General features: G+C 42.1%; 1 protein-coding gene across 1 annotated transcript in view; it reads right to left on the bottom strand.

Moving 5' to 3' along the window:
- Positions 1-13115, bottom strand: part of LOC138612497 (inositol hexakisphosphate and diphosphoinositol-pentakisphosphate kinase 2-like) — a 61617-nt gene that overhangs the window by 4679 nt on the left and 43823 nt on the right. Inside the window, exons 27-28 of the mRNA XM_069685787.1 lie at positions 5626-5763; positions 3774-3887 (exon numbers count right to left, since the gene is read on the bottom strand). Coding sequence (XP_069541888.1) covers positions 3774-3887; positions 5626-5763 — 252 coding nt within the window. The remainder of the gene's footprint in view (positions 1-3773; positions 3888-5625; positions 5764-13115) is intronic.

Below are 13115 nucleotides of genomic sequence, written 5' to 3'. Positions count from 1 at the left end.
CAGCAAGCTTCCATGTACACACATGAGGTGTGATTCACCTTAAAATCTGCTGACAAACTGCTGAAGTTGGGTTATAGCATTTAAACCACCTTAATAGACTGGGGTAACTTCAGTCTTTATAGCCCCATGAGGCAAACGTGACCAAGCGCTCCGCACGTGAGGCTTGTTTCCAAGGAAACCTGTAATGTAAAGGTTAACAGTTAGTGCTGAGACGGCTGACGGTCACGGAGCTCGCCGACGCGTGCACTGTTACGTCTTTCAAAGCCACGCCCATCCAGGTGAAATACCGTGTTTTTAGAGAGTCCTGTCTGGTGGCAGTTTCGCATCACAACCGGGGGAGAGAGTAGGGGATGACATGCACCACATTATCGGCAGAGTCGAACCTGCGATCAGTGCAACGAGGACTGTAGCCTCTGTACGTGGGGCGCCTGCTCTACAAACTGAGCTTCATTTATTTTCAATTAAAGACTATTTGAATATTCGAAACTCATGTCCCTACTTCATATCCAGATTCTGAGATTAAACAGCCTTCTCCTTTCTAGAAAGGCTCAACATACGGACAAGACTAAAAAACTTCTACATAGTCTGCCGAGACCGCTCCACACTCCCTCCAATGGGAATGCTCTGATCGCTTAATTTGGGCTTCTGATTGGGCGTGATGAGAACACTAACGAAAGACTTTGTAAACAGAAATTGTTTTTTGGGTTATCAGTATCGGGCAGAGGTCTTCTGTGCGTTCCAAATGCCAGGCTAAAGGGAACAGAGTGTTCGCTGTGTGTGAGGGGTCCAAAGCTCTGGAGTGACCTGCATGAGGAGATCAGCTGAGTCAGTGATCGCTTTTAAAACCTCTTCTTCAGAGATACTTTTAGCAGCAAGCCTTCCCTGATTTACTTTATGCCTTTTATAGTTCCGTTAAATGAATTTCATGTCCTTTAAATTATTTGTTATTTCTATTATTGGCTTTTGCTTTTAGTTTTATGACCTACCTGTTTTATGTTGCTGCCTTTGCGAAGCACTTAATTGCATTTTGAAAAGGGCACTATAAATAAAGGTTGTTGTTATTATTATTATTAATAAATGTGTGAATTGTACAAACACAACTCTTCCGGTAACCTCAACATGACAACAGATACATTCTCTGGATTAAAAAGAAGACATTTTGAAAACCTCAGTCAGCGCCTCATTAAAGTGTTAATCACTTTACCGGAGCCCCTGCTGCACTCATAGAGTCTGAGTGTGTTAATGGTTAGTGTGTGTGCGTCATGAGGAGGGACACAGTGAATAAAAAAAGGGAGGGTTGGGGTGATCTGGTACAAAACCAGCGTCATCCCCTCGCCACTTCATCCTCTGTTGCCATGGAGAACTTCATAAAAACTGTTTTTTGGGTTTCATAAATCAAGCCACATGTACGTCCACGTGTGTTACAACAACCTGAGCAGAATTAACATTAAGAACTTATTGCTAAGATCACTTACAGTGTGTTTTAGGAAGAGGTTGATCCTCACTGATTTATCTATAAGATAAATAGGACATTTTGAACCCATAAAAGGTTAAAAACATTCTCTACTGGATGGACTACAAATGTTTAATAGTTGTTTCATCTGAGTCACATCACCCATCTGTCCTGTAATAGGAGAACAAATAGTGTCACGCCACCAGCAGGATAATTGTCATCCAGCTGTAACCTCCAGCATCCCTGCCTGTACAGTACACAGTGTGATAACCAAAGCTAAATGAGCTACAGCCTGTAAATTAACCTGGTTTTGGAGGAGGTTCTGACAGGACAGACGATGACAGAGGAGTTAAATAGAGGGACAAAAAGCCACACAAAGTGCCAACAGTGTAAATAAAACACACACAAAAGTGGTGGAGAAAAAAAAGGGAACACAACAGAGCTGGACGCTTCATCAATCATCAGCACTGGCAAGAGGATGAATGAATCACCTCACCACCCGGGGGGATTAAGAACAGACTGAAGAAGGAAGACGACAAAGAGGAGCAGTGAGCAGCTTTATAACTGATCCCACAGACCTCCTGCCACACACTGCAGTCATTTTATGGGCTTATTGTTACGTGTTTACTAAAATATGACTTATTTTATCAGGCGGACTGATTTATGTGCACCTTTTACATGATGCTCAGAAACTTAATTATCTCCAATCATTTTTAAATAACCATTAATTTGGGTGAAGCTTGAAAGTTCATACTTGACTTAGCAGACAGTAATTGACAAAATAATCTAATCTTTGGCGGCACCTATAGCGATAAACGGTAATTGCGGGAGCACACGTCCAAGATATCCAGACAGTGTTGCACGTGTGTGTGTGATTTTTTCCATGAATGTCGCCACAGACACCCAGTCTGTAATACTGCAAATACAAAGGCTTTCATCAGCGGGCCATAGACTCAATCACCATTGTGTTACCTCATTCGGCGATAGATAGTAACTCAACAGACATTTATTTACATGAAACTCTTCGAGATTATAACTTTAAAAGTAAAGTGCAGGATTAATGTATTTATTCACTGCAATTTGGTGTCAGTTTCACAGAACTTGACACAAATGTCTTCTTCTTCGGCAATTCATTTCCGTTCACGTTACTCACATTCATGTCACAAGCGCCGCTGCGAGGAGTCGTGAAGTGGTGACGCGGTGAGACAAAATCGCAGGGAAATCTTGTTTAGTGCGCCAAATATTTGTGAGTTAAAGTATTGATATTTGGCGCCAGCCTATCGATGATTGTATTGCACGAGCCAGGACGACGATATATTGTCGTATCGATATTTTGTCCCTACTCTGGTTATCAATGGAATATATCTGAGTTTTTTGGACTGTTTGATCGGACAAAACAAGCATTCTGACATCTAAGATATTTTATAAACTAAAAAAGCACAAACAAACAATAAACAGTCTATCACTAATCAGTATCACTGATTATTGTTTCACATTCTGAAACTTTTTGGCTCACTGGACCTCATCATGAGCCTGATGAAGCGCTTAGTGAAACGCGTCCTCTGCGGTAAATGAGCAGAGAATAGAAGATGTTCTGTCTTTTTCACTCCAAAATTAAAATATTTATAGAAAAAACGTTTTTAAAAAATTAATAAATAATGACAATAATCATTAGCTGCTCTAATTTTGAGCTTAGTTCAAGGACAGATTCTTTTTTGCTGACGTGGGCACTGATAATGTGACCCCTGTGCTGTGATACAGTTAGCAGATGTGACCTGATAGTCATTTACCTGCAGTGACCTTGTGCTTACAGATACTATCGGTTTCATGTGGTCATGCTGATAATGTGGACAGCATTTTTATCCTTAACACAGGCTTTTCTGAGCATGCAGAGGCTCCTCCCTAGCATCATTCTGCTTCTCATTCATAGAGTTACTCACTTCACAGATGGGAGCTGCTCAGTGCGTCTCTGCAGGAGGAGCTGAGGATTAAGAGCCTTGTTCAAGGCAGATTCTGAAACTGATCCGTCACTAAGCAGTTGCCGCAGTTTATGAATGAAACATGAAGTGTTTTGACCACTTACAGTGATTCTTGAGAGGTACATTTAGATTTTACCTGCCCAAATGGAGCTTCAAATTTATCTCTTATTTTTCTAGTTCACAATAAAAGCATCAAAATTGAACCCAAAATACCTGTAACGCTGTGTATATGAGATGTATTCTAACAGACTTCTTAATATCGGGCACCCAAAGAAAGGATAAGAGTTGGCCTACATATTGCATAACACCATAATATAATTCAAAAGCACATCAACACTCACGCCACAGAGGCTGGCTCGGTGGCTGTAGAGATGTCTCAGATCCAGAGGAGGAGAGAGGCTGCTGAGGGCTGTACAGAGACGTCTGGCTCTGAGAGTCGAACAGGCTGGAGAGCGCTGGAGTGAAGACAGAAAGATCAGTTTACAGATGTCAGACACTCACTGAGTCAGGTAAAACTTCTTTAGTGTCCAGTGTTTCAACGTAACTTGCTTTGTGGGTGTCTACAACAAGATCAGATCAGCATTATAGGAATGGTGGCACATTTTTCCACTTAATTCCACATTTTAGGGCACAGAAAGGAATTACAGAAGTTCTTATTAACTGAATTAATCTTATCGCATCGTTTGCACAGCTACAAATCAAAGATTAACTTCCAGTTTTATGTCACTTAAAGTACCTCTAACTTAAAATGACTGACATCTTAAGAGACGGGATTTCAAAGGACTGTTTCAACCTTAATGGGCTCCAGTCGCCTTTGATGTTGCACGTTAGAGGCACTGGAGTTAAGTTTCAAAAATCATCATATGTACTATTTTGTTGTGAATATTTTTCAAGCAGGGACTCAAAAAAACACCCAAAGACATTGGGCACACATCTTCCCTGATGATCATGTGTCATTCATTCATTACGTGTTTGTATGGGAGGATTAACTACTTCAGTTTGGTCCTTAGTGAGTGAATAACATGATCAGATGGATTGAGTCATGTGGCCTATGTGTACAGTCAAGATCATCACAAAATGTGTATTAAATACAGTTTTGGTTGGGGTACTGGTTTAGCTCAGTGGGTAAACCACTCTGGCTCTTTGCTGTATGTCATCCACTCCTCTCCTCTCCCTGTGTTTCCCGTCTCTCCTTAGCTGTTTTATCAATAAAAGGCAAAAATGTCCCAAAAAATACTCTTTAAATGGTTGTGAAATTTGAAATCCGCAACTGGTTCTCATTACATAAAGACATGTACTGCATTCATGCTGAGCCTACTTATGTTACTGATTCTTTTTGCGACGACTGTACATATAAGTTCTATCATGTTCTATTCCTGTATTTGAACCTCGACACTATTTTATGTCTTAGGTCATCATTTTTACTTGTGAATGGTACATTTTGGGGCTGCACCGTGCAGTGGTTAGCACTGTCGCCTCACAGCAAGAAGGTTCCTAGTTCAAACCCCTGTTCAGATGTTGGGGGCCTTTCTGTGTGGGTTCCCTCTGGGTACTCCCTGTCCAAAGACATGCTCGTTAGGTTCACTGGTGACTCTAAATTGCTCGTAGGTGTGAAAGGTTGTCTGTCACTATGTGTCAGCCCTGTGATTGACTGGCCATCAGTTTAGGGTATACCACCCCTCTCGCCCAATGACAGCTGGAATAGGCTCCAGCCCCCTGCGACCATGAACAGGACAAATGGTATAGATAATGGATGATGTATTTTCATTTTATATATATTTTTATGAGAATTGCTGAAGGGAATTTGATTGATTGCCGACGACTGTGTCAGTCTAAATGTTGTGTATGTGACAATAGAAGTACTTGAACATCTTCAAACACCCTTAAAGTGAAGGCAATCAGTGAAACCGTAACTCAGTTTCTTTTTAAATACAATGAGCTGGAGTACAGAGCAAACAATGTTACAAAATGTATTAGCAAAAGTTAATACTAAACCTAGACCTTTATCTGTCCTTGAGAAGTTTGACAAAAAAACATTTTTGACTATTTTAAAGTTGGTTTTCAATAAATAGATTCCAGCCTTGGACTAAAAATGGTAAAATGGACATGTAACAACCTTTGCTGGCGTACTTAATATCTCCAAAATATCATAAGAGGTGTCATAATTATAGAGGCTTTACTATACGGGCCTACCTTTCATGGTTTTGGCGTGGGCCTCGCTGCTGCTCTCGCACACCGTGTTGAGAAACTCGTCCACCTGCTTCAGTGACAGCGAGTTGTGCAGCGTCTCCAGCGGGTAGATGGAGGGCACCATGGAGCAGCCTTCGAATCCTGCAGCACAGACAGGAGAGACAAAACACAGACCATAGTACAGCTTCTCCACCACACGGAAAAAAGGAGGAGGAGGAGTAGTGGTGACGCTACGGCTCTCTCTGTGCATGTTGGCCGTTCTCCACGTGCCTGCTCATTCTCTCAATGCCATTATGAAAAGCAGGCACCAAAACTCAATAGCCGCTTTTATTTGTTAACTAGCAACACAGACTTTAAGCTGGCTGGAAGATCTAAGTTAGTGGCGTGTTATCTTCTACAGCAGCTGGTAGAGTTTTCCTGCTGTGCGGCCTCCGACAGTAGCTGCACTGCAAAAACTTACCAGCCAAAATGAACAAAAAGCAAAATATGGCTGCTGTTAGTTTCTTTTTTTAGTTAGGAAGACATGATGAACAAAAATTATAAATAAGGCACATGAAACAATATTCTTTGACCTTAGCATGTTGACATTGTGAGCACACAGCACATGACTTCTACAAGAAGTGATTTGTCGTAGATACCGTAAAATTCGGTGTATAAGACGCACTTTTAATACATTTTATTTTCATCTAAAAAGTGGGCTGCGGCCTATCGACCGGTGCGACCATTATACCAGTATAAAATGTAGACAGGTATTTTATTTTGTAACCTTATTTTACCCAAACGGTGGTGTTATAATCTAGCTAGAGCTTTGTCACTGACATGCATCGTCATGATCGCCAGTGCTGCCTGTAGACTGTATAAAAAGGTGGACGACATGACAGCTTCCTAAAAGTGAAGCCCAAACATTTTGAGCGCCCCCTACTGACTGGCTGCAGTATAGGTCATAAAGCCCGCCTGAGTGAAACTAAAAGTCAAAATACAGGACAAATACATTTTTCTCAAACATGGTTTCTGTCATTATAGTTAGTTCTTATCATGCTGATTTACGTCCAAATATTTATTTTTCTGACAAGTTTGTTTTTTAATAAGTTATTTGATGCTGTAAAAAGGATGATTGACAGCTCTGTTGACAAATCCAGCTCCTTAGCTGATCTGTTCTGGATTAGCAGAGTGGAGGAGGAACAGCAAGAGGAGACGTCACTACAGTCATTGAAAGTTCTGCTGTTAAACACGTCGACGTGCGGGATCCTTGCTGTTTTATCAGTAAGTTAACTGGTGTTTTGGTTAGCGGAAGTGGCTACGGCGGCTCCACCCGCCGATCTCTACTGCGCAGCTCTGGCTCCAAATGATGTCACCATCGCAAGATGGCAGTTTCTACCGCAGGAGCTATTTTGGCTTCAATTGTGTTCAATCAGCGTCACTGTAGGCTGAGCTCAACTACTGCACAGGATTGCAACCTCGACATGGCGAAAATAGATGGTAGGCTATAATTTGTGTGTGTTTTGAATCTATTGAAATAGCGTTGGAATAACTTGTATACACCTTTTTATTATTATTTTATTAATAGCTCTAAAAAGTCTGCGTCTTATACTGCGTATTTTACGGTAAGTGTGTTCACTGGATATGGTAATATTGTTCTTTTCCCAACCTATAGAGCTGTGCAAAAAGTGTACTATCAACTATCAGTCATAGTAGATGGCAGTCACAGTTATCAACTGGAGATTTAAGCTGATAATTCAATAATTTTGTGTTTAACTTCCTTTAATGATGGCGACCAAAAAATGTGTATGTGCTGAGAAAGACAGCTTCATAAAAACATTGCAGTAGCATGCGATCCAGCGCATGAAGCGACACCATAAAAAAGGGAAATGGATGGAGGCTCCGGTTCATCCATATCCCCAGAGAGCATGCTGGTCAGCCTTGCATTTCTCCATGATTAATGTGCTGGGACTTCAGATCTTTTCATGGCTACTCCCCAAAACAACTTGTCAAATATAACGACACAGGCGGAACAAACTGCAGTCAGCACTTACAGTACAGAAACAATCCAAGGCCTTGAGGGGCTGAGACATGAATTTCCCCTGATGATAATGCTCACATAGGAGTTTGAGCAGAGTTCTTCTGTGTTAATGCTTCTCATGGGATCGATCGTGTGCAGGTCATTACACAAAACCTTGTATGGACATCAGGAAAGTTAGAGATCTATGAGGGTTATCAACATCACAAACAGCTACTGTTGTAGTCTGTATTTTTCCATTTATCATGAAGTATTTTGCTTACTTGATGTTGGCCACAGCAGCTTTATCCACTAGATAAAGGTAAGTTAAAGCCAATCCTCTCAGGGCTTTGACGACAGCTTGTCCTACATTTCTTATACAAAGCCTCAGGAGGAAGTGTTTGTGTGGCTCAGCAGACTTTGATCTCTCTCTTTACGTTTGCAACATGACATTAATCCTCACCTCCAACTGTTTCTGCATTTTGCTGTTACCCTTCTCTAAAGACAGATCCGTATTAAAATGACATAAGATGGCATTTACTGCCTCTGCCTCCTCCCTATCGCTGCTGCAGCCTCTCCATCTGGATATCAAATTCAGCTCACACACCATATGCAGTGGGAGCAGAACACTGTGATGCTACACTGCACCATTCACTCAACCATTTCCCAACACGAAGACAGCAGGACAGGAAAGACTGAGATATTTAAAAAAGAGCATAAAATAAAATCATAAAGGTCAACGTGACAAAGACAAAATACTTCGATCTACTACAAGCAAAGTTTAAACATCCGTATCTGATTACACACGCTCCTCTCCGCTGACTTCAGACGGATAATTGCCTCGCTCGGTTAAGGTGACACTAGTGCCAAGACGTGCTCCAGAAACGCTTAACTAAATCAGCGGTTTATGAACAAGACGCCACTTAATAGGCCAATTCAAATGAAGGATGAGATGATGACCCAAATCTTTCAGCAGACACTCAAATATCCGCCATCTGGCCAGGAAACATATTTTAGGAGCCCCGAGGGAGACAGCCGTGCCCAGTCCTGACCCTTCTGGCGAGAAGGCTAAATTAGTGGCATCAACATCCGACTCATTTCTACAGAGCTCGACACTGAGCTAATGTCAAGTTCTGAGTGTGTTCTGTCTGTACGCCGTGCTCAGGAGGGAGCATGCACACGACGCAGCCCAAAACCCTTTCACACAAGACTCTGCTTGGCTGGTTGTCAAATGTCCACCCAGCATGCATGTAGAGCAATTAGTCCTCTTTGCGCAAAAAAAAAGGACTCCATATAGTGAACTTTTCTAGTTCCAGAAATGACAGAATAGGGCTCACTCTAGTGAAAGAGAGACTGGAAAAAGATACAGGGAGATAAAAAAGTTTCAATTCTGCCTCCTTGTGTTAATTGTAAAGTTTTCTCTTGTTATATGTAAAATACTTACGAATAATTGTCATGATTTTATCAGACTAGATGTTAAAGGTGCATTGTGTAAGACTTTACATGTATTAATCATTTTATATAGCCAATGTGTGAAGGGACAGTAGAGGAACTGAAAAATTGAGACCTTCCCCAACTGCCTCCACTGCCTATAACAGCCTGTGGGCTGATTCCTAAGTAAAGCATTCAGGCTGGTTTACCCTATAAAAGAAGAGGATGTGACGTATATGCGCGCTCCTGAGCACCTCGCCTCGCTGCCTAGAGCTCATTCTCCACCCCTACGGTCAACAGTGTGCAACACGAGACAAAGCAAGCTGAGAAACGCAGACGGATAACGCCAACAAACGACCAGCACCCGTCGTGCAAAAATAAAGTTTTATCTAGTGAAGCCCCTCTCAAACTGGAATGTAACCCACGTCAGGGGAAAAACTAGGATCAACATCGGCAGGGTATGCGAATCATGAAGAGACCTTCGATTGCTTTTGGGGATCAAAACAGACCCAGAACTGGCTTTCTTGCTATTGGACAGGTAAGCTGACATTCCCGCAAAGCATGTGAAATATATTTTACTGTGATATTGTGGTTTTAGCAGGCTAATATTTGCTAATTCTTACGATGATTTGCTGGTTCGCAGGTGTGATTTGCCGTTTGGTTACGAAGCACAATGCCGGAGTCATGCAATGTATTTATGTCAGAGCTAGTTGGCTAACCTTAGCATGCTCACTAACGTTATGACTATCAAAATACTATCTGAGTGTGAATGTCAGTTATCTATCTTGACAAATAACTTCGCCAGCTAACATGACAAACGGTGTTGCTTTTGGCCAACAGTAAATTATGTAGCAGAACAAAGCAAATGTGTATAACTACCGACTGTTTTCTATCCGCCTAGGCTAAGGTTAGCCAGCTAGCTGTCAGCTGGCAACAAGCTACCGTAACCAGTCAGCCAACGTAGCAAAATATCGTCGAGTAGATATCAGAGCGTGCAAGAAGGTTGACTGCAGTTCACTCGTAGGCCAACGGTGTCACTAACAACGAGGATTTTTGAAAGTTACACAATGCACCTTTAAAAAGGAACCCAAAAACTAGAATAAAATGACACATAACACAATTGAATGAAAATGCACACAATAGTACATTTAAGATGAATAAATGCAATGAATAATGCCACAATATAACACATGGTAGTTAGCTAAAATGTGCTGTATATCTTGAGTGCGGATATTAGTTGGCAAAAAATGTTTAACATTTAAAAAAATGCAGTTGAGGCTGAATATTATCGCCCGTTTTCCTTCTCCAAATAGAGTTATCCACTGAATCTTATTCCTCCACAATTTTAAATTCCTTTCAACATGTTTTCTCATATTTTATAAATAAAGGTAATGACAGTCAGACTATTGCTTCAGCTAGCTCTAAGACTACAATCGACTCAACTCGCCCATCGTCTTTAACCTTTGTAGGGTTCTTTTTGGTCCACACAGAATATTAATCATGAGTAAATACTTAAAATAAAAAATTGGATCGACAAGCAAATCGATAATGGCATTGGTTCCAACTTAATCTTATAAAATTCCCTTTAACAACAAACAACATAAGTGAGGGAAATGTTAGTTGAGGCCAACAGTACACTACACATCCGTATCACCTGATCTTACCCATCATAACCGCTTAATGCCCATTACTGAGCGACCCAATCAAATCTCATGGAGCTGATCAAACTGAACTCGAAGCTTAATCCAAAAGGCAGCTGGACTTGGTTGAAGTTCTTGAAGACGTTTCACATCTCATCCGAAAGGCTTCTTCAGGTCTAAACTGACTGGTGGACGGAGCTAGAAATACAAGCCTCTGTAGGTCATTAGTATGCTAACAGATGTGTAATCAAGGGTTACAGTTGCCCTTTTGGATAGCTTCGAATTACCATGACCTGAAAGACTGAGAACCTTCACAGACGATCAAACTTAACCTTACACAAAGATTTGATTTCACTCAGATACAGCACAATATGGAAAATTAGGGTGAACTGTCATTTCACTGAGTTTAAGCTTGCAGGAGAGAATGCACATTTCCTGCTTTCCACGCGAGAGTTGCATCCACTGGCAGGCATGCAAAACTTTTTCCACTGGACATGAAATGGAGCAGGGCTGCAGATGTGGCAAGAAAAATAGAGGAAAGGATGAAAGCTCAGGCGTAAAATCAGAAAACAGTGCAAAGCTCAACTGGCAGAAACATCATCCCACTAGCCCCAACACTGGCTCAATGGGCCTAGGGGGAGGAAGAGGAGGCAACAGGAAGTGAGCGGGGTCTACAGAGGCTGACCGTGCAGGCATTCAGGCAGCTCCTGACCAGACTTCAGCCAGGTCTTGAGGAGGCGGAGGTGGTAGGGACAGTGGCACAGGTGATGGGCCATGGCCCCGTCCACAGCCAGAGGGGCAAACCCCAGCAGGGCTGGCTCAGCGGGTAGAAGCCCCCCCGGCAGCTGGACTACGCGGCGCTCGTCAGAGGGCTCTGAGGGACAAGAGGCAGAGCAGGGAGAGAAGGAAAGTACAGTGGAGAAAAAGCAGGAGGAGCGCACAGAACTAAAAGAGCAGCGTAGCTTCAGGATGGTGGATTGTAGAGAAATTACTCAATCACTGATTAAAATTACTCAATCACTGATTAATCAATACAGGTCTTAACCTCTTAGAACTTCAGGCTTTGGCTCATCAGCATGCCACAACAAACAAATGATACAATCCCTCTTCATCCATTTCAAAGCGAACACAGTTCACACAAAAAACAACCTAAGGTCATATGAAGACAGCAATCAATATCAGTCAATAATCCATGACAGGGGAACCTCCTCAGAGACACAGATCTACATATAAAACATGCAACCAAAAAAGTCATCAATGCGTCTGTTCAAGCACACCGTCCTCACAAACGTAGTCTCGGAAAACAGTGCCCCCCCCCCCAAAATGATCAACTCAGGTATGGAGACACATTAATCAATATATTGACAATGACTGCACGACCAGGCTGCATTACCAATTGTCTAAATGAGCAGCTGCCCTGGAGCCCCAAACTCCTTCGGGAGAGTGGGGATTGTGGGAATTGACTGCTAATTTGTTTGTAATACGATACACACCACTAAAGTGCATGGTCTTTGACTAAGGCTACGTTCACACCGCAAGCCTTCGAGCTTAATTCAGAGTTATTGCTCTGATCAGATTTTCTTTCTTTCACATTATTTGGAAAATGTAGCAAATATCAGATTGCAGTGTGAGCTAATCACGGTCCTGAACTGACCTGCATGAGCAAGGTGATAGCAGATGATAACGAGGACAAGGATGAGGAGAAAGAGAGCCAAATTTTTAATAATGGCTTTTTGTGGAGCAATGGCTGCTACTTCAGTTTGGAGGTGTGTGTGGACGCGGGGTCAGAGCCGTCTTCCATGTTTATGTTAACAGTTTGACTCCCGCCAGCGCAGAATTGTGACGAATGTCGATAGAGAGTGACGTAAAAGTCAAATGAATTTGGAAATGACAAAACATCAGACCTGTATCTGATTTAGGACCACATATGACAGCAGATTTGGGCCACATTTGTCTGCAGTCTGAACGTAGCCTAAGGTGCCTGAAACTGGCAAAGTATAACCTTCTTCGTGGATATGGCAAATTTAACACAAGAGAGAAAGTTGTGTTTCTGGCCCTCTGATGAATGCAAGTCCAATCCTTCATAGCAGATGTCTGGATTACCCTGACTCTGTTCGTCATCATAAATCAACATGTTAGATGATTCTGGTGCTTGAACGACATGTAATGTCTCATGTACAAACAGCACTTATCAGCCTGCCACCACATGCCGGGCTGTTTCTAGGCCACAGATCTAAATCCTAAACACCATTCGGGTAAATCCATATAATATTTCAGGACTTGAAATCAGTTCTGCTTTAGCGCTTTATTTTCTCCTTCTCAGTCTTGAAGTGCCAGCGGGGCTCCCATCAGAAAGCTCCTTCATGATTGATCTCCCCATAGGGGCAGTGGTGTTGCAAAAAAAAACCCGTGAATTTCGTCACACG

This window comes from Semicossyphus pulcher, unplaced genomic scaffold (assembly GCF_022749685.1).
Source record: "Semicossyphus pulcher isolate SPU_LCO1_2020_fin unplaced genomic scaffold, fSemPul1.0.p SCAF_8, whole genome shotgun sequence".
NCBI classification, from domain to species: Eukaryota; Metazoa; Chordata; class Actinopteri; order Labriformes; family Labridae; genus Semicossyphus; species Semicossyphus pulcher.
Note: the sequence above shows the minus strand (reverse complement) of the source record. Positions and strands in the feature narration are given on the sequence as shown.